We start from the raw sequence: 22,938 nt of genomic DNA, 5'->3' as shown, positions 1-22,938 counted from the left end.
AATAAGCTCTGTCGTGATTGGATCCATTATGCACAGCATAATGTAGGACTTAGGGTGCAGATGTCCTCCTGCGTTCTGCTCTACTCTCTTCTATTGTGTCCGTCCATATCCTGCAAGAGAGAGAGAAGAATGTCAGTGATTGTGCTGCACTGTGTTTGTGTCTGCCATAGCTGAATAGCTGAAGATGTGTGGAGCCATTGAAATGTGGGTTTGAGGCTGGCAGCATTAGATGTATGAGGGGGAGGTATAATATCTGAATGTGAAATGGAATCCTGACTAATGATTGAGTGGGCATGTGGTTCATTGAGCAGTATAAGAGCTTGGTGGTGTGGTGATAGGAGATGTCCCGTGAAGGCACATTCTCTGACCTTGTGAGGTCATTAAACTTTATTCTAGCATTGCTCCCAGGTCCTTGTCTCCAGATTCCTTGCTTTGACCTCATTGCCACCTGATCCTGTTCCCTTTGTTTAATATTCCTTAATGGCCTTCTAGACCTCCGTGGAAACATGACCTCTCTCCTTCTGTTGCCCTCCATGACTAAGGCCTCAAAACCGAGGCCTGCTCTCTGCCCTGGTGCTCCATTTGCTTTGTTTCAAGTTGCATACGCATGCAGTATTGATGGTCAACAGCAGCTTCTTTGTCCCTTTAAGAGGGACAGACTGCCTTTAAGAGCTGGAGGATAGCTGGAACGTGTGCTACCCCTGCATACTGCCAGATGCCATATTTAGCATGGCACCAGCCAGTAGCATGGCTCGCAATCGGCTGCATGCCACAATCAGACAAATGAAAAGACAACTCAAAATATGCGTGCTGCCTGCTTTAATTGGGACTGGAAGAATTGTGATCTCCACACCTTAAAATGGTGCAGACCAATTTTAAAACCTATATTTCATTCCCTCTGGCAAGTTAATTTGTGCACATAAAAAAAAACAGGATACTGTGGATCAGTTTTACTGCTAGGTGGAAAGAAATATGGGCTAGGAGTTTCCAGAGGTGGCAGGTGTCCCGCTAATGGGGCCAAAAGTGGGCAACACTCCTTTGGTGGGCGGCAGGACCTAGTTGGGTCACGTTTTACAGCCAGCAGCCAATTAAGTGATAGCTGCTGGGCCTGCCTTCCTATTCAGGATGACCGCTGGCCCAATTAAATGGACAGCAGACCAGTAGCCTCAGCAACACCTCCGAGAGCAGTGGCCACTGCTGGGGCTGCCTACCTGGAGGATGAGGGCGCATCAATAGATGTGCGCGCTCACAATCAGAGGTCTGGGGGCACAGGGGCCAATCAGACTGACCTCAGAGGGGTGGGGAGGCTGGGCTGGGGTTTGCTGCGTACAGGTGGTGGAGATGCTGTGTGGTCAGCCATAATCGAAGAGTGCCCAGCTCTAAACAAGAGTCACACGGACCCAAAACGTTAACCCTGTTTCTGTCTCCACAGATGCTTCCAGACCGGCTGAGGTCCAGCATTTTCTGTTTTTACCCAAAAAGGGTCATCTTTCCCTGGAGGTGGCTATGTTTTGTCAGCAGAGGTGGAGAGAGGCCCTTAATTAGCCACAAGTGGCTCAATTACGGATTCTAGGTGGGTGGGCTGTCCTCCACCTTCCTTGTTGCTGGTAAAATGGCATGGCGGTGGCAAGCTGTCGGGCACCTCCACAGACCCTGTAAAATTCAGGCCATGGTTTCAACATTTGAAAAGGGGCACTTTGTGCTCACAGACAATCTGACCTATTTTCTGTGTCTGTTGTGTGTGATTCAGCTTATTTCATTGCTTCTCAACAATGGTGGCAATGCCTGACTTTCTTTTTAGTTGCTTCAATCATAAAACCACAGCGTTTGCAAGAGGAGGAGGCCATTTGGGCTATCGTGTCTGTGTTGTGGTTAAAATTTACAAATTTAATTGGTAATTCTGGATAACGTCCTATCTGAATGGAAAAAAGAAAAAACACCAACTCCTGTACAAACTGCTGAGAATGCTGCAGACTTGTATCTAAAGCGCAGCTCCCTCACCACATGATTGTCAGGTACAGAGCAATCTCTGGTACTTTTGCACTTTGAGTCCTGATGTCATCATGCAGCAGTCAATGAGGAGAGCAGAGGCTAATGGTATTTCGCTGGGTTTAAGCATTGATCTAGACTCTCTTCACTGTCTGTTGCTAAGTTCGATTATTTTTTAGGACTTGCACCTTTGTATTTTATATTCAGTGTAACTGAGGCCAGTCAGGAAGATGAAATCTGCTCAACGCAGTGGAAATGAAATAACTTTCCATTCATTTTGCACCTTTCATTTGAACATGCAAAAATAAGGTGCAGGGAAAGACCAGCTGGTTTAAGCCTCCCCCACAATCCTAATGGCTGGAGCATGTTAAGTAAACACTTCCTACCCCCTCTTCTGAGCCCTGTCGGGACATCCCCATGCACTTCATTGCCAGTGAATTACTATTTAATTATATTTCTGTTTTTATTTCAAACAACCTAGTTTTGGTAGTGTTGGCCAATGGTCAGGAAATTGGAGAATTCTTTGCTCATTTCAAGTAAATAGTTGCTACTGGACCCAGCTGATCAGGCAGACAGGGTTTGGATCGCAGCCAAGGTAATACTTTCTCACTACTGCACTGAGCTGTCAGCCTCGTTTATGTAGTTAAGTCATGGAGTGAAGTCATCTCATTCAGGCAAGAATATGACCACCCACTGAGTCAATCTGAAACTTATCAGCTCTGCAGAGAACAAAAGCCACAGAGATCTTTCTATTTAATTTCACTGCTTGGAGGTGGCAAAACTCCAGAGAAGTATTTCATCCTGTGCAAATTGCTGCCTTCTATGGTATAGCTGAACTAGAATACAGATGAATGGCTGAAGGACAAAGGCTTTTGGTTCAGTAGTGGCATTCCTGGCTCCGAGTCCGGGTTAAAGGGTTTGAACCCTATTCCAGGCAGTTGCGGTGATTGGAGACCCGAGATCTGACTCTACGATCCTCATGTCTGTTTGTGTATAGATAGCATCCCCCAACATTTAGGCTATAGGACCTCCATAAAATCCACTGTATAGGACTAACCACCCTTTTAGCTGGCATGAAGATGGTTACACCATGGAATCTTCATGTTGCATTGTAGTGAATCCCATTGTGGTGTCACACCAGGGCTTGAACACAAACATTTAGGCTGACACACCAGTGCAGTACTAAGTGAGTGCTGCATGGTTGGAGGTGCAGCCTTTTGGGTGAAACACTAAACTGAGGATATGAAAAAATTCACAGTACTTTTCAAAGTCAATATTTATCCTAACTTCAACCAACACTTAAAACACATGGTCTAGCCATATTGCAAGTGTGTGGACCTCCCACGTTTCCTACATTACAACAGTGATTGTACTTTAATAAAAGTGATTACAGTTACCATAAAGCTCTGAGATATCCTGAGGTTATGAAAAGTATTGTAGGAAGAAAAATTCTTTTTGTTTCACTACTTCACACTATTCTTCAGGGCAAGAGTGTGAAGATATGAGAAACAGCAAGAATTTTCAAAAATTCATTCATGGGATGTGGGTGTCGCTGGCTAGGCCAGCATTTATTGCTCATCCCTAATTGCCCTGTTCAGAGGGCATTTCAGAGTCAACCACATTGCTGTGGACCTGGAGTCACATGTAGGCCAGACCAGGTAGGGGCAGCAGATCTCCTTCCCTATAGGACATTAGTGAACCAGATGGGTTTTTACAACAATCAGCAATGGTTTCATGGTCATCGTCAGACTTTTAATTCCAGATTTTTATTGAATTCAAATTTCACCATCTGCCATGGCAGGATCCGAACCTGGGTTCCCAGAGCATTGCCCTGGGTCTTCTGGAATGCTAGTCCAGTGACAATACCACTATGCCACCACCTCTCCCTAATGAATTAATGATTGAGGCTGTTTGAAAGAGCAGTTAAAAAGGGGCAATCTTACAGCTAAGTGATATATTTGCAGACTTTCAAAAAGCATAAGTTTTGTAATTATTTCATTCAAGGAATGTAATATTATGGTGTATTAAAGTATGAGAGGTGAAAAATGTAACCCTAACCCTGCCAACCCAAAGTTCTTGCAATACTGAAGATTTTTGTTGCCAATTTGAAGGGTAGAGCTGCTGTGGGAGAGCAGCAGCTAAACAGCAACATTTAACATTAAGGCTGCTGCTCATCCAATCACCAGCCTCTCCATCCTGTGACTCTGCTGTCAAATACTTCCTGAAAACAGATGGAAAACAACACCAGTGAAACCAAATCATTCTCCAGCTGAAGACACCAATTTGTGCTGGGAATGCTTTCACTATGACTAGTTTCTGTCTGCCACCTTCTGGCACACTGGTACCTTGAAACATTTTCCCACGTCAAAGCTGCTAAGTTGTCCCAGGAACAGTTAAGGGTTGGAAGGATGGGGCTGTGGAAGATGGGTTCTGGGAGTGCTGTATCTCCATGTTATTTGCAGTTCAGGTTTCAGCACTGAGCCCAAATCCCTTACCCAAAACCTACAAGGTGTTACATAACTCTATTTATCATATTATTCATCAACATCAGCATCCTGGGAGTTAGCATTGACCAGAAGCTTAACTGGATCAGCCATATAAATACTATGGCTACAAGCACAAGTGAGAGGCTGGCAATTCTGTGGTGGATAACTTACTTCTTGATTCCCAAATCTTTCCACCATCTACAAGGCGCAAGTCAGGAGTATGACGGAATACCTTCCACTTGTCAGGATGAGTGCAACTCCAACAACGTTCAAGAAGCTCGACACCATTGAGGACAAGTCAGCCCACTTTATTGGCACCCCATCCAACACCTTAAACATTCATTTCCTTCACCACCAGTGCACAGTGGCACAAGTGTGTATCATTTACTGTACAAGAAACACTACAGAAACTTGCCAAGGTTCCTTTAACAGCACCTTTCAAACCCGTGACAGCTAGAAGAACAAAGGCAGCGGGCACATGGGAACACCACAACCTGGAAGTTCCCCTCAAAGTCACGTGCCATCCTGACTTAGAACTATATCAACATTCCTTCAATGTCGCTGGGCCAAAATTGTAGAACACCGCCTCTAACAACATTGTGCAAATTCCTTCACCACACAGACTTCAATGGTTCAAGGTAGCTCACCACCTGCTTCTCAAGGGAATTAAAGATGGACAATGAATGCTGGTTTTACCAGCAATGTTCAGATCACGTGAATGAATAAAAACACATATGAGCAAACAGACTATCAACAAGATAGATTTCACCCCCTATATTATTACACATTGCCAGGGAATTTCATACTGAGATTGAGAAAAGTAATTTTAACAGGTCACTGAGGTAAAATAATTAACTTCGTTACCCATCCAAATGCCTTGTGACCTGTGAGCCAAAACATCTGACCATATAATGTCTAATTTTCAAAATGTGGCATTTACATTATGACGGTGGAAATCTCGATCTTTCACCCCTAAAAAGCTTTTGAGGTGGGGTTAATTGGAAAGTTTAAAACTAAGCCTGATAGATTTTTGTTAAGGATTTAAAGGGATTGTGAACAAGATAGTCAAACAAAGTTAAGATATAGATAAGCAATGTACTAATTGAATGGCACAGCAGTCTCAAGAGGCTAAATGGCCTAATCCTGTTCCTATGTTATCATAGTGTGGTGACATGTTGTCTCAAGCCAGTGATGAAAGGGACCTCTTGCTGCAGTCCAAACAGATCCCTTGAGAAGAACAAGCCCTCAGTACTGCACAATGACTCCCAGATCTATCTTCCCTGTGTTAAGCAATGTTATGGTGTGTCCAATGCCCATTGGCAGCTTTGGTCACTGAAGTCAAATGTGATTAATAGTTTAGTTCTAATTTTCTTTCTTTCTGTGGCATGATTACATCAAATGAAAGAGCTGGATGAGTTATCTGCATGCTATCTTCCTCCTCCTTTGTGTCCTAAGTTTTATCACTGCTGATGAAGAATTACAAAGGGACATTTGAAACTTGTAGAGCGGAGGAGGTGTGGGCTGGTGCTTGATTGAGAATCCTCTATTGGTGTTCAGCCAGTTGGTGGCCACATCCCTAGGGTCTGCCTGCCATATTTCTGGGTCGTGGGAATCTACTACTCTTTGCCAGATTTCCCATGCTTCCTTCCACCCTGTTGTAACCATTCATACCTCATCTGCACCCATCTTTTATTATCCCATCACCACCTGATTTTGTTTTGAACCATCAGCCCTTTTGTCATTTAATATCTTCCTCTCTCCATCAAACATTTCGCTTATGATATTTTCCTACCTTCAGCAACCCTCCTTTTCCCTGTGTCTTTATTTGTTTAAAAGCTGTTCATTCCTTAATGCATTCTGATGAAAAGTCATCAATATCTTTATAAAAATGTATTCGTTCATAGGACGTAGGCATTGCTAGCTAGTTCATCATTTATTGCCCATAGCTAATTGCTATTGAGAAGGTGGTGGTGAGCTGCCTTCTTGAACCGCTGCAGCCCATGTGATGTAGGTATACCCACAGTGCTGTTAAGGAGGAAGTTCCAGGATTTTGGCCCAGTGACAGTGAAGAAATGGAAATATGGTTCCAAGTCAGGAGGAGAGTAGCTAGGGGAACTTACAGGTTGTGGTGCAGATGGTGGACAGGCTTTGGAAAGTCAGGAGGTGAGATCACAACAGAATTCCCAACCTCTGGCCTGACCTTGTAGCCACAATATTTATATAGCTTGACCAGTTCAGTTTCTGTTCAATGGTAACCCCCAGGAAGGTGATAGTGGGGGATTCAACAATGGTAATGCCATTAAATGTAAATGAGAGATGGCTGGATTCTCTCTTATTGGAGATGGTCATTGCTTGGCACTTGTGTAGCACGAATGTTATTTGCCACTTATCAGCCCAAGTCTGGATATTGTCCAGGTCTTGCTGAATTTGGACATGGACTGCCTTAGTATCTGAGGCATCACAAATGGTGCTGAACATTGTACAACCATTGGATAAAAAAAAACTGGGGATGCTGGAAATCCAAAACAAAAACAGAACTAACAGCAGGTCTGGCAACATCGGTGGAGAAGAAAAGAGTTGACGTTTCGAGTCCTCATGACCCTTCCACAGAACTGAGTGAATATAAGGAGAGGGGTGAAATATAAGCTGATTTAAGGTAGTGGGGGGTGGGGGTGGGAAGAGAAGTTGGGGGGGCGGGGTGGGGGGGGGTGGTGTGGTCCCTGCTCCTATCACTGCTTGCTTGTCCCTACAACTCTTTTCTTCTCCGCTGATGCTGCCAGACCTGCTGAGTTTTTCCAGGTAATTCTGTTTTTGTATTGTACAACCATTAATGAATTTCTCCACTTCTGACTTTATAATGGAAGGAAGGTCATTGATGAAGCAACTGAAGATGGCTGGTCCTACGCCACTACCCTGAGGAGCTCCTGCCGTGCTGTCCCAGGACTGAGATGATTGACCTCCAACAATCACAATCATGCCACACTCGGTCAAATTGTCCATGTTTGAACCAAGGCTGTAATGAGGTCAGGAGCTGAGTGTCCCTGGCAGAATCCAAACTGTGTCAGTGAGCAGGTTATTGCTGAGTAAGTGTCTCTTGGTAGCACTGTTGATGACTCCTTCTATTACTTTACTGATGATCAAGAGTAGACTGATAAGGCTGTAATTGGCCGTGTTTAATTTGTCCTGCTTTTTGTGTACAGGACATACCTGGGCAATTTTCCACATTGCCGGGTAGATGCCGGTGTTGTAGCTGTACTGGAACAGCTTGGCTAAGGGCACAGCAAGTTCTGGAGCACAGGCCTTTTATACTATCACCAGAATATTGTCAGGGCCCACAGCCTTTTCAGTATCCAATGCCTTCAGCCATTTCTTGACATCACCTGGAGTGAATCAAATTGGCTGAAGACCAATCTGTGATGCTGGGGACCTCAGGAGGCAGCCAAGATGGATCATTTACTCGGCACTTCTGGCTGAAGATTGTTGCGAATGCTTCAGCCTTACCTTTTGCACTGATGTGCCGGGCTTTCTCATCATTGACAATGGGGATATTTTTGGAGCCTCCTCCTCCAGTGAGTTGTTTAATTGTCCACCACCTTTCATGACTGATTGTGGCAGGACTGCAGAGTTTTGACCTGATCCATTGGCTGTGGGTTCGCTTAGCTCTGTTTATCACTTGCTGCTTATGCTGTTTGGCAGGCAAGTAGTCCTGTGTTATAACTTTATCAGGTTGACACCTCATCTTTAGGGATGCCTAGTGCTGCTCCTGGCATGTCCTACTACACTCTTCGTTGAACCGTGGTTGATTCCCCCGTCTTGACGGTAATGCTAGAGTGGGGGATATGCTGGGCCATGAGGTTACAGATAGTGTTTGAGTACAATTGTGTTGCTACTGATTAACCACAGCGCCTCATGGATACCCAGATTTGAGTTGTTAGATCTGTTTGAAATCTATCCCATTTAGCACGATGGTAGTGGCGGGGTATCCTCAATGTGAAGGTGGGACTTCATCTCCACTAGAGCTGCGTGGTGGTCACTTGTACGAATACTTTCATGGACAGATGCACAGTGACAGGTAGATTGGTGAGGATGAAGCCAGGTAGGTTTCTGTCACTTCTTGGTTTCCTCATGACCTGCCGCAAACCATCCTGATTCAACCAGCTTGCTCAGTACTGGTGTTGCTGAGCAAGTCTTTGTGGTGGACAGCGAATGCCCCCACCCAGAGTACATTCTGTGCCTTTGTCACCTTCAGTTTGTGTTCAACATGGCTGGGAGGGGTTGCGGTGGTAGATGGTAATTGTCAGGAAGCTTCCTTGCCCATGTTTGACCTCCTGCCATGATACTTTATGGGGCCCAGTGTCAATGTTGAGGACTCCCTGGGCAACTTCCTCCCCACCGTGTACAATTCTGGTGGGTCTGCCTTGTCGGTGGGACAGCACACACCCAGGGATGGTGATGGTGGAGTCTGGGACATTATCTGTAAGGTATGATTTCGTGAGCATGACTATGTCAGGCTGTTGCTTGACTTGCCTGTGAGACAGCTATCCCAATTTTGGCACAAGATGTTAGTAAGGAGGACTTTTCAGGGTCAACAGGACTGGGTTTGCCGTTGTCATTTGCGGTGCCTAGATTGATGCCTGGTGGCCTGTCTGGTTTTGTTTTTTTAGATTTCATAGTGGTTTGATACAACTGAGTGGCTTGCTAGGGCATTTCAGAGGGCATTTAAGAGTCAACCAAGTTGCTGTGGGTCTGGAGTCACATGTAGATCAGGTAAGGATGGTAGATTTCATTCCCTGAAGGACTTCAGTGAATCAGATGGGTTTTTATGACAATTGATGATGTTTTCATGATCACCTCAAATATTTTAACTTTGTTTCTCTTTCCAAAATGTTGTCAGACCCGCTGCATATTTCAAGTTTCCAGTATCTGCAGTTTTCTGCTTTTGTTAAAACTCATTCATTGATGTTAAAATAAGTATAAGGGACTGTGACTTCAGTGTAAAGTCTTTGCAAGTTAGACCCTTTGCATGGAAATTCTTAACTAAAGTTCAGCTGGAAAATTGACCTTTGATTTTTTATCATTTAATCATCCAATCTAATCTCAATGTTGCAATGTACCTGCCCAGGATCAGTGAACTGAATCCCAACTATCTCCACAGCCTTTGTTTAAAGGCGCACATTGGAAATCGGAGACGTATTTAAGATAAACCAACAAAAGGTATTGAATAACAAACTGGCCACAACATAACAGGATTATTTCCAGTATCTCACTGGCCTCCAGCACAATAATCTATTTATACAACAGGTTTACATTTCCAAAAGTATTTTCAGGGTTGTTTCAGCTTATTTTTTAACATTTGTTATTATGATGCTGAGTTAGTCTGGATGTACTGGCAGTGCCATGTCAAATCATTACACAGGTGGAGATGTCACTTTTTAACCACATTTTAAATGGGAAAAGGCAGGTACCCTATAGGTTGGGTCATGGCTCCAATTCTGAGACTTGCTTTACTGATGAAGAAATTCATCTCATAAAAGAAGACTTATATAGTGCCTTTCACAACTACAGACCATCTCAAACTGTGGTTATGTAGGAAGAAGTGACAGCCAATTTAAGCACAGCAAGGTCCCACAAACAGCAATGAGATAATGTTTAAATAATTTGTTTTCGGTGTTTGGTTGAAAGATAGTTAATATCCAGGACACTGGGGAGAACTCCCTTGCATTTCTTTGAGTGGTGCTGTGGAATCTTTTACATCCACTTGAGAGGGTAGATGGACCTTTGGATGAATGTCTAATCAGAAAGGCAACACCTATGACAGTACAGCACTCACTCAGCACTGCACTAAAGACTGAGAAATTAGGACATTAGAGCTACAATCAAATAATTCATTCATCAAAGCACTCTGGATTTATTTTTCTTTTTTACCAAGTTATGATGTTGCAGAAATACTGAAGTGTTTGACTGTTTGTTTACGAGTCTGAGTCTGCCTCCATCCTAGACGCAACAAGTAGCTTGTCTATTCACTTATTAACAGGATAAACCACTGATTTATACAATTAATTTGCAGACCTTTGCTCCCTAAGCGCTTGCTTGAATACAAGGCTGCTGATAGTCTGCAGGTAAACAGATCTGTGCATACATTCCCCCATCAGAAGCTTCTTCTACTGAGCTGTTGGTGGAGACTTGCTTTTGCAATGGCAACTTTTGATGATGTCTTAGTGAACATAGGAGGCTTTGGACAATATCAAAAGATGATTTTCTTTCTGATATACCTGACATCAGCGGTGTTCTCCTACCTGTACATTGGGTTTGTCTTTTTAGCGGTTACTCCTGACCATTGGTGCAGGAGTCCTGGGGTGACTGAGCTAAGAGATAAGTGCAACTGGTCTCTGGAACAGGAAAAGAATTATACACTGCCTCTGGGACGATCCGGCAGCTCCTCATACAGTCAGTGTGAGAGATATGATGTCGAATGGAATTCCTCTTTGGGCAGCTGTGAAAATCCACTGCTGTTTGTCCAGAATGGTTCCCGAGATTTACCACTTACAACTTGCCAGGATGGATGGGCTTTTGAAAATGGCTCATCCTCCAGTATTGTGACTGAGGTACGTTTGAATTTTGGTCAGAGATCAGACTTATCTTGGAATTCTACTCTAAGACATGACAGTGAAAGAAAGACTTATATTTATACAATGCTTTTCACAGACAGAAAGTGCTTTACAGCCATTTTAAACTGGATTCACATTTGTAGTCTCAGAAACACAGCATGTACCTACAAACTGCAGTATGATAATAAACAGAAAATCTGTTTCTGTTGGTGTCATTGACTGAGGGATAAGTATTGCCTAGAACACTAGGAGAACAACCTTGCTGCTAAGTGTCATGAATCTTTTATATCCACTTGAAAGGGCAGACTTCTGACAGTACAGCTCTCTTGCAATGCTACACTGGGTGCATTAGCCCAGATTCTGTGCTCAAGTCTCTGGCATGAGGCTTCAGCCCACAATCTTCTAATTCTGAGGTGAGCTCATCGGGACTATCCACTGAGCTAATAGAGATCCAATGAATTGATTTTGGGGATGGGCAAATATTTTCCTTGGAAAATTAAATAGGCAGGTTAGATTAAGTCCATGATTGGATAGATTATACATGATCTATAGAAGTAACAACTTGTTGGGTCTAAATGACCTATTCTTGTTCTGTGCTTTCTCAAGTTTCTCTGTCAAATGCTAGCAGGTAAGCACCTCAAGATTTCATATTAGGTCAGAAATATCATAACTGGCACTAGGCATTGTCTTTGGGTTGTAGAATATTTAGTACTTAAAACTGAACTGCATTTGATACTCTGATGCAACATCTGAGAGCTTTTAAAAAATATTATTAAAGATAGTGTGTAACTTTCACCATCATAGTGTGTTGGTGATTGGGTTAAACTCTGTTTGTAAACTTCAGCTCATCCAAAACCCTGCTGCTTGTATCCTCATTCATGCCAAGGCCCGATTACCCATCACCCTTGTGTTTGGTGATCTTCGTTGTCTCATTGCCTGACAAAGCATCAATTTTAAAATTTTCAACCTTGTTTTACAAATTCCTCCATGGCCTCTCTGCTCCCAATCTCTCCCCCAGCCCTGCAACCCTGGTAATTCTCTGCACTCTTCCTATTCTGTTCTCTTGTGTATCCTCACTTTCCTTTCATCCTCTATTCGCAGCTGTGCCTTCAGCTGTCCAGGCCCCAAAGTCCTGGAAATCCCTCTCTAAACTTTGCTGTCCCTTAACGTCTCTCGACACTCCTTAGACCAAGATTCTGGTCACTTGCCCTAAAATCTGTTGATTCTTAAAGTAGTGCAGGCTAGCTTTAAGAGGTGCAGGCTAGCTTTGAGAGGCGCAAGCTGTCTTTAAGAGGTGCTAAGCCTCCCACAAACCTGGACCCCTGCTGAAGTGTGGAGCCACCCAGAAGGGCACTTAACACTGGGCTGCACCTTGCTATCATAGAAATCAGCATGAAGCTTCTTCCTTCTGTAAGGCTGAAGGTGGAAGAGATTGATCTAGTGTTAACATTGCATGTTGCACATTGGACGTTGGGCTAACGGCCTGAAGAACCGAGAAAGGATTGTGAAGACATGGGGAATATTTCCTTCTCTGTCTTAGGCACCAATATAACCCCCTGTTCAACTTCATTTCCCAATGTCCTATACAATCCCCTTCTGATCCTAGAGTAAGTAGATCAAAATTCTGTTTACATGGCTTGAGCTTGATTTAGCTTCCAATTTACTTGTGTGGAGAATGCTGTTTTTCAATAAGTAAAGTTCATTATTTTGCATGCTTTTTTAATATTGTGTCATTTTATTTAGGTATCTTGTTCATTCCTTCCTTGGAAGCTTAGGCTTAATGAAGATATCAAAGCCTTCTCAGCTCTTTCTTGAAACCCATCCCCAGACCTTTATAATCTTCCTTGGCTTCCTGAGGCCAATTATCTACAATATCATCCATCTCACATGCAGTACAGTCACGAATCATGCTCCTGTCCTTTTAATAGCTTATGAATACCAACAACATGCAATCATATAGCATCTTTAACATAGTAAAAACCAACCCAAGAAGCTTCACAGAAGCATTATCGGATGAAGTTCAACAGTGCTAGCCTGCACTACCAAAAGACAGCCTGCACCTCTTAAAGGGCAGACACATTCTGCTTGTAGCAAAACAAAAACAGAATTACCTGGAAAAACTCAGCATCAGCGGAGAAGAAAAGAGTTGACTTTTCGAGTCCTTCAACCAAACTGAGTAAATATTAGGAGAGGGGTGAAATATAAACTGGTTTAAGGTGGCGGGGGTCGGGGGGGGGAGAGAAGTGGGGGGGTGGGGTGGCGTGGTTGTAGGGACAAGCAAGTAGTGATAGGAGCAAATAAACAGATAACCAAAAGATGTCACAGACAAAAGAACAAAGAGGTGTTGAAGGTGGTGATATTATCTAAACGAATGTGCTAATTAAGAATGGATGGCAGGGCACTCGAGGTACAGCTCTAGTGGGGGTGGGGTGGAGAGACTAGCAGGGCATAAAAGAATCAAAAATCATGGAAATAGGTGGGAAAAGAAAAATCTATATAAATTATTGGAAAAAACAAAAGGAAGGGGGAACAAACGGAAATGGGGTGGGGATGGAGGAGGGAGTTCAAGATCTAAAGTTGGTGAATTCAATATTCAGTCCAGAAGGCTGTTAAGTGCCTAGTTGGAAGATGAGGTGCTGTTCCTCCAGTTTGCGCTGGGCTTCATTGGAACAATGCATGTGGGCAAGAGAGCAGGGTGGAGTGTTAAAATGGCAAGCGACAGGGAGGTTTGGGTCTTTCTTGCGGACAGACCGCAGGTGTTCTGCAAAGCACTCACCCAGTTTATGTTTGGTCTCTCCAATGTAGAGGAGACCTCAGGGAGCAATGAATGCAGTAGACTAAGTTGGGGGAAATGCAAGTGAAATGCTGCTTCACTTGAAAGGAGTGTTTGGGCCCTTGGATGGTGAGGAGAGAGGAAGTGAAGGGGCAGGTGTTGCATCTTTTGCGTGGGCATGGGAGGTGCCATAGGTGGTGGTTGAGGAGTAGGGGGTGATGGAGGAGTGGACCAGGGTGTCCCGGAGGGAACGATCCCAACGGAATGCCGCAAGTGGGGATGAAGGGAAGATGTGTTTGGTGGTGGCATCATGCTGGAGTTGGCAGAAATGGCGGAGGATGATCCTTTGAATGTGGAGGCTGGTGGGGTGATAAGTGAGGACAAGGGGGACCCTAATATGTTTCTGGGAGGGAGGAGAAGGCGTGAGGGCGGATGCGCGGGAGATGGGCCGGACATGGTTGAGGGCCCTGTCAACGACCGTGGGTGGAAAACCTCAGTTAAGGAAGAAGGAGGACATCTCAGAGTAATTGTTTTTGAAGCTAGCATCATCAGAACAGATGCGACGGAGGCGAAGGAACTGAGAGAATGGGATGGAGTCCTTACAGGAAGCAGGGTGTGAGGAGCTGTAGTTGAGGTAGCTGTGGGAGTCGGTAGGCTTGTAATGGATATTGAAGGACAGTCTATCACCAGAAATTGAGACAGAGAGGTCAAGGAAGTGAAGGGAAGTGTCAGAGATGGACCATGTGAAAATGATGGAGGGGTGGAGATTGGAAGCAAAATTAATAACTTTTTCCAGGTCCAGACGAGAGCATGAAGCAGCACCAAAGTAATCATCGATGTACCGGAGAAAGAGTTGTGGGAAGGGGCCGGAGTAGGACTGGAACAAGGAATGTTCCACATACCCCATAAAGAGACAGGCATAGCTGGGGCCCATGCGGGTATCCATAGCCACATCTTTTATTTGGAGGAAGTGAAAGGAGTTAAAGGAGAAATTGTTCAGTGTGAGAACAAGTTCAGCCAGACGGAGGAGAGTAGTGGTGGATGGGGGTTGTTCGGGCCTCTGTTCGAGAAAGAAGCTAAGGGCCCTCAGACCATCCTGGTGGAGGACGGAGGTGTAGAGGGATTGGACATCCATGATGAAGAGGAAGCGGTTGGGGCCAGGGAACAGGAAATTGTTGATGTGAGGTAAGGTGTCAGAGGAATCACGGATGTAGGTGGGAAGGGACTGGAAAAGGGGAGTGAGAAGGGAGTCAAGATAACGAGAAATGTATTCCGTGGGGCAGGAACAGGCTGACACGATCGATCTACTGGGACAGTTCTGTTTGTGGATTTTGTGTAGGAGGTAGAAGCGGGCCGTCCGAGGTTGGGCAACTATCAGGTTGGAAGCCTTGGGAGGAAGATCTCCAGAGGAGATGAGGTCAGTGTCAGTCCTGGAAACAATGGCTTGATGTTCAGTGGTGGGGTCATGTTCCAGGGAGAGGTAGGAGGAAGTGTCCGCGAGTTGATTGTAGCAAATACTGGAAGTACTGGGGAAGAGACTTTGACCCATAGAATCATGCAGCAAGGCAGAGAGTGGCTCTCAGATTTTCTGATGCAGACTCAAAGTCCTGGTGTAGGAGGTGGACAGGAGGAGACAGATCCTCTTCCCATAGCGGTCTAGGAGACACTTGAGACAAGTACTTAGAAGGGAATGGAGTAGATAGTCAGGCAGGTCAATGCAAAAAGTGTCGACCTGAGGACTAGGATCTAGTGCCATCCATTTCACCAGCCTGCCTATTCCCTCGTAAAGTTCATTACCATCATCCTCACAGTTCACTATATACTTCCAAGTTTTGTGGTTGTGCACAGTACACTCAAATCTGGATCATTAATATACATCAAGAAAAGCAGTGATCCTACTATTGAACCCAGGAACACTACTGTATACCTTTCCCCAGCCTGAAAACAACCACTATTCCCTGTTTCCTGTCACTCAGCCAACTTGGCGTCCATGCTGCGACTGTTCCTTTTATCCCTTGGACTCAATTTTGCTGACAAACTCATTATGTGACAGTTTATCAAATGCCTCTTGAAAGTCCATGTATACCCCATCAACACATCAAAACATCAACACACTCTCTCTCTTACCTCATCATAAAATTCAATGAAATTAGTTAAACACTACTTGCCTTTAACAAATACATATGTTTCCTCACACACACTTGTTCAGGTGACTGTTAATTTTGTACCAGAAGAACAAGGTAGTTCAACAGAGAACAAAATAATTGCCAGTAAAGCAGCTGCCAATGCAGCATTGCGCTGAGCACAGAATGCAAGATTCTAATTTTGTGTCCCATCATTCACTGACCTGCTAGGAAATGAGAAATGGGCAGGACAAGACGAGCCTGGCAAAGCAATCTAGAGAAGGACCTCCTCTGGTCTGGGCACTGCTCGAAATAAGGTGCAGCAGTTAGCCAAAAGGAAAACTCTGGTGTAGGTAACAATTGGAGGAGATGGTGGCATAATGGTATTGTCACTAGACTGGTAATTCAGAGACCCAGGGTCATACTCTGAAGACCAGGGTTCAAATCCCCATAGCAAATTTGAATACAATAAAACCTGGAATTAAAGGTCTAACAATAACCATGAAACCATTGAATTTAAAAAAAACAAGATGTACAGGCATTTATTTAAACAGCACAGCTACCAAAAACTACCATTGAGCATAGTTTTCAAAGCAGGCCACCTTCCTGTAACTGAAGTTTCCTCGCCTCTTGATATCTTTCACCACTTGCCTCACATGGACTGGTTACAGTGTGGCTCTTATACCCAAATCTCACCTTGGTTTGTTCTCTTATTCCTCTGGCGTTTTCTCCTCCTTTGATCATCTCACCCTATTCCGTTCTCTTTACCACTCATTTAAATTCCTGGTTCTCTAAGGCCCACCCAGGTCCATTCCACTTATCTCAATGAGCTATTTTTATAGCCTCAGCATTGAGTGGTTTCTCATCCTAGTCCATTTTAACCCCCATCTCAATTTATCATGTTCTCTTTCCTGCTATCCTCCCTTAATCTCATCCTCCATATTTACTTCCCAACCCATATTCATGGCTACAAGTTTGACATTGCTATCTCACAAAGCCTCGCTACTCCCATAGTATAAGGCCATCTCTTCCTTATATTGTTGTCCATCCACAGCCCACTTCCCCTCTAAACCCTACGTCCTCTATACCACCCTGGAAAAAGCTATTTGTATTCACCTGAAACTGCACTCTCAAATTCACAACTTTCTAAAATTTGGCCCTCTGTTCACTACAGCATCTCTGCAGCTACAGATCTGATTAACCACTTCCTCTCTCCTTCAAATATGCCCTCATCAGTCCTCTCCTTAAAAAAAACACAACTGTTGACCCCCCCTGTCCTTGCAACCACTGGCCCATCTCCAACCTCCCTTTCCTCTCCAAAGTCTTTTTTGGGTTGTTTTTATCTCTGTTGGGTTGTTGCCTCCCAAATCTGTGCCTATCTTTCCTGGAACTCATTGTTTGAATCACTCCAATCAGGTTTCAGCCCCTGCTACAGTACCAAAACAGCTCTTATCAAAGTCACAAATGACATCTTATGTGACTGTGACAAAGGTGAACTTCCCCTCCTCATCATCCTCCACCTGTCTGCAGTCTTTGATACTGTTTATCACACCATCCCCTTCCATTACCTTTCCACCCACATCCAACTGGTTGCGACTCCATTCGTCTGGTTCTATTCCTATCTTTCTAATCATAACCAGAGAATTGATATTGATGGTGTCTTTGTCCGTTCCTGCACAGTTACCTCTGGTAACCCCTAAGGATTTATCTTTGGTCCCCCTCCTATTTCTCAACCACATGCTGTCCCTCAGTGACATCACCCAAAGGCACATCAGTTTCCACGTGTATGCTCATGACACCCAGCTCCTCACCGCCACCTCTCTTGACCCCTCCACTGACTATTTCTGTGTTCCCTGTATCTCTACAATCCTCTGAGATACTTGTGCACTTCTAATTCTGCCCTCTTGAACATCCTGATTTTAATTTCTCCAAGCTCTGGCATTCCCTCCTACTTGGGTTTCCTCCTTCAAGACACTTTTTAAAACCTAACTCTTTGACCAAGCCTTTGGTCATCAGTCCTATCATCTCCTCCTCTGGTTTGGTATGAAAATTTATTTATAATGTCTTTGTGAAGTGACTTAGGTTATTGTATTATGTTAAAGGCGTTATATAAATACAAATTGAAAAACAGAAAGGGGAGGGGGGAAATGTAGGAAATCTGAAATAAAAACAGAAAATGCTGCAAGTACTGAGCAGGTCAGGCAGCATCTGTGGAGAGAGAATATGGCCGTAACTTCCGAACTCCCCAGCGCGGATGGTCAAGGGTGGGGGTGCCCCAAAGATGCGCTGGGGAATCCTTTTCGGAATTTGCATGGCAATTGCTCAGAAGTGCACACTTCCCCTGGGCAATTGCCCTGCACTGTGAACCATCTAAGAAACGTTATTTAAAACATAAAGCTTCGGATGGTTCCGACAGGGTTACAACAATAGTTGCTCAGAAAAAGTTGGAAGATTTAAAACCTATTCTAACTTCTGGGTAACTATTGTAAACACCCAGACCGATTCGCCCACAGGACTCCCCCAACACACCCCACCCGCCTGAATGTCCGACCCCCACCCCCAATCCCTCACAATGTCCGAATCCCCCAGCCCTGACTAACCACATCCCAATGGTATTCCCCAACCCCCTGAACCCCCATGGGATCCCCCCTCAACTCGCACGGGGCTCCTCTCCAACCCCACTTCACCCCGGCCCTTGCCCCGCCGGGCCTGACTCTCACCCAGCAGGCCCAATCCTCACTCCTGACTTCACCCAAACCTCCACCCTGCAGGCCCTGCCTGCACCCAGCATCCCCGCCACCCCCAGACACCCGCCCCCCATGTCTGACCTCCTCAGAATGTCTGACTCCTCCCAATGTCTGGTGCCATTCCCAGCCCCTCCCGGTGTCCGGCCCAGACCCCCCCACCACCCCCTCCCACAGCCCCTCCTGATGTCCCCACTGATGTCCCCTGCCCACCTCCACCCCAGCCCCTCCTGATGTAGGCTCATAGATGTTTACAGAACAGAAGAAGGCCATTTGTCCACTCCAGTCAACAAAAATCTGAATACATTGATCCCATTTTCCAGAGCTTGGCCCATAGCCCTGGAGGCTACGGTAATGCAAGTGAATATCTAAATACTTCTTAAATGTTACGAGAGTTTCTGACTCAACCACCCTTTCAGGCAGTGAGTTACAGATTCCCACCATCCTCTGGGTGAAAAAATTTCTCCTCAACTCCCCTCTTAGCCTTTTACCTCTTACCTTAAATCTATGCTCCTCATTATTGACCCCTCTACTAATGTAATAAGTCGTATCCACCATATCTATGCCCCTCATAATCTTATACACCTCTTTCAGGTCCCCTCTCAACTTTGGCAGCTCCAGGGAAAACAACCCCAGCCTATCCAATCTTTCATTATAGCTCAGACTCTCCAGCCCAGGGAGAATCCTGGTAAATCTCCTCTGCACCCTCTCCAGTGCAATCACATCCTCCTTATAATGTGGTGACCAGAACTGCACGCAGTACTCCAGTTGTGGCCTAATCAGTGTTTTACACAGTTCTAGCATAACCTCCCTGCTCCTGTATACTATGCCTTGGCTAATAAAGGCAAGTATCCCATGTGCTTTCTTAACCACCTTATCTACCTGCCCTACTATCTTTAGGGATCTGTGGATATGCACACCAGGTTCCTCTGATCTTCAGTACCTTCTAAGGTCCACCATTCATAGTGTAATCCCTTGTCTTGTTATCCCTCCCACAAGTGCATTACCTCATGCTTTTCTGGGTTGAATTCCATTTGCCACTACTCTGCCCACCTGACCAGTCCATTGATATCCTCCTGCAGTTTATGGCTATCCTCCTCACTATTTACCACCCCACCAATTTTTGTGTCATCCGCGAACTTCTTGATCATACCCCCTACATTTAAGTCCAAATCATTAACGTACACCACAAACAGCAAGGGCCCCAGCACCGAGCCCTGCGGAACCCCATTGGAAACAGACTTCCACTCACAGAAACAGTCCCCCACCATCACCCTCTGCTTCCTGCCTCTCAACCAATTTTGGATCCAACTTATCACTTTGCCTTGGATCCCATTGGCTCTTACTTTCTTAACCAGTCTGCCATGAGGGATCTTATCAAAAGCCTTGCTAAAGTCCCTGTAGACCACATCAAATGTTCACACCCGCCCCCTCCTGATGTCTGATCCCCTCTAGCTTCTCCTGATGACTGACCCCCTCCAGCCCAGAATGTCTGATCCAACCCCCCCAAGCCCCCGCATCCCAAGTGCCTGTGCCCTACCCACCCCCAGGAAGGTCTGACATCCATACCCCGGAACCTCTATCCCACCATCCCCTCTCAATGCCCAACCTTCCCTGAATACATGCTCAAAAAACTCGATTAAATTTGTCAAACACCACCTTGCCTTAACAAATCCATTCTGACTATCCCTGATTAATCCATGTGTCCCCAAGTGCAGATATATTCTGACCCTCAGAATTCTTTCTAATAACTTTTCTACCGCTGAGGTTAGATTGACAGGCCTGTAATTTCCTGGGTCTACCCCTTCCTCCCTTTTTTAATAATGGGACAACATTAGCAGTCCTCTGTCACCTCACCTGTAGCCAGAGAGGATTTGAAAATTACTGTCAGGGCCACTGATATCTCTTCCCTTGCTTCCCTCAATAGCCTGGGATACATCTCATCCGAGCCTGCAGATTTATCCACTCTTAAGGCCACTAAACCCTCGAGTACAGCTTCTCTGTCTGTTAATTTCCCCTAATATTTCACAGTTCTCCACCCTGATGTCTATACATGCGTCGTCCTTTTCCATTGTGAAGACGACGCAAAGTATTCGTTGAGGATTGTCCCCATCTCTTCTGGGTCCCCACACAGATTATCTCTATGGTCCCTAACTGGCCCTACTCTTTCCCTAGTTATTCTCTTGCTCTTTATATATTTAGAAAACCCCTTTGGGTTTTCCGTTATTCTATCCACCAATGCTTTCTCATGCAGTCTCTTAGCTTTCCTAATTTGCTTTTTAAGTTCCCTTCTGCACTTTTTTTACTCCTCTAGGGACTCTGCTGTATTGAGCCCTCGGTATCTGCCATAAGCTTCTCTTTTTCCCTTAATCCTAACCTTTATGTTCCTTGACACCCGGACTTGGTGTCCCCCACTTTGTCTTTACGGGAATGTACTTGCCCTGTACTCTCGTTATTTCCTCCTTGAATGCCTCCCACTGCTCTGACACAGTTTTATTTGCAAGTAGCTGCTCCGTCGACTTGGGCCAAACCGTAACCCATCTTAGTAAAATTATCCTTTCCCCAGTTTAGAACTTTTATTCCTGGCCCAACGTTATCCTTTTCCATAACTATCCTAAGTCTAACTGAGTTATAGTCACTATCTCCAAAATGCTCCCCTACTGACACGCCTTCTACTTGCCCAGGCTCATTTCCGAATATTAGGTTCAGAACTGCCCCGTCCTTTGCTGGGCTTTCTACGTACTGGCTAAAAAACGTCTGACTCCTCCACCCCCCGTAGCCCTTCCTGATGTCCGACACCCCCCCACCCCTTTGTGCCACCGCCCCATCCTGATGTTCAACCCTCACCAGCTTCTCAGATGACTGACCCCTTCCAGCCCCCAAATGTCTGCACCCCCGTCCCTTCCCAACGTCTGACCCCCATCAGTCCCCCCGAGTGTCTGTGCCCCACCCCCTGAATGTCTGACCACCCCCCCCCATCCCCTCCCGACATCCGGCCCCCCAGCCCCGGAACCTCTGCCCTGCCACTCTCTCTCGATGTCCAACCCTCCTAGGCCCCCACCCTTCTGAATGTCCGACAACCCCAACCCCGCCGATGTTCAACTCTCCCCAGCTCTGCAGCCCTTGAATGTCTGCCCTCCACCCCCTCCTCGTGCCTGACAGCCCCCCAGCCAATATCCAATCCCTCTACTCCATCATGGCATATGAGCCCCTGGCCCCCCACCCCTGATATCTGACCTCCCAGTCCCCCCCAATTCCTCACAATGTCTAACACTCCCTCGAGCCCCCCACACCCAAAATGTCCAACCTGCTCCAACCCGTCCTGATGTCTGAATGCTCCCAAATGTCTGACCCTACCCCACCCATCCCCACCCCACCTCCCCAATGTCCAAACCCCCTCCCTCCACCTCCACCTGACCTCCGATCCCCCTCATCCCCTCAGATCCTCTCCACTTACCTTCTCCCTGGCCTGTTAATTTCAATGGGACCTATACCTTTACCTGGTTTATGGCAGCTGGTGCTGTAATATATAGGACCTGTCCTCCTTCAATTCATGGGTGATGGACATCGGAAACAGCTGCGCTGCCTGGATCTCGTCTGGCGTGAGCCGGAATAAGCTTGGCGTAGGTAAGTCCGCATGGAGTAGCAACCCGATGCTGAATGCCACCCCAAGGAAGGCCCAATATGGCCCAGATCATCCGGTCAGCATCAGAGAGCATGTGTCTGACAATGACTGTGATTTGAATACTTGCCGTTTTATGCTGGAGTCTTTTGTACCTTCCAATGCTGACTCCAGCAGAAATGCAGGGGCAGCCAACTGTTGAGCATAATTCTAGTGCAGCTAAGCGCCTTTTCCTCATCATGGACTGAACATAAGCCCCTTAAGGCCCATCTTCAATTCATCGACATACACTGGTTTTAAATTGTTGTCAACCTCAACACTGCACAACCTCCCTTCACCTTCGGCACCTCCCTCCCTCACTCCTGACAATGTCCACCACTCTCTCTCGCCTCTTAGCAATGTTCATCACCCTCCCCCCCATCACCCCTGAGTGTTCACCCGCCTCTCTCACCCCCGACAGTATCCATCCCCTCACCCCATGAAAATGCTTGAACCCCAGACTCTCCTGACATTGGCCAGACAGGAGCCAAGGATGTCGGAAGGTGAGCTGGAAGAGAGGGTGCAGGAGGGGTTGAGCACTATTAGGGGGGAGG

At 45.6% G+C, this 22,938-nt stretch overlaps 1 protein-coding gene across 1 annotated transcript in view; it reads left to right on the top strand.

The window, feature by feature from the left end:
* Positions 1-10,669: 10,669 nt before the first annotated feature.
* Positions 10,670-22,938, top strand: part of LOC121271838 (solute carrier family 22 member 2-like) — a 31,639-nt gene continuing 19,370 nt past the window's right edge. The window contains exon 1 of the mRNA XM_041178150.1: positions 10,670-11,080. Within this exon, the coding sequence (XP_041034084.1) occupies positions 10,670-11,080 (411 nt within the window). The remainder of the gene's footprint in view (positions 11,081-22,938) is intronic.

Source organism: Carcharodon carcharias, chromosome 2 (genome assembly GCF_017639515.1).
Source record: "Carcharodon carcharias isolate sCarCar2 chromosome 2, sCarCar2.pri, whole genome shotgun sequence".
NCBI lineage: Eukaryota > Metazoa > Chordata > Chondrichthyes > Lamniformes > Lamnidae > Carcharodon > Carcharodon carcharias.
This window is presented reverse-complemented; position numbering and strand designations above follow the sequence as displayed.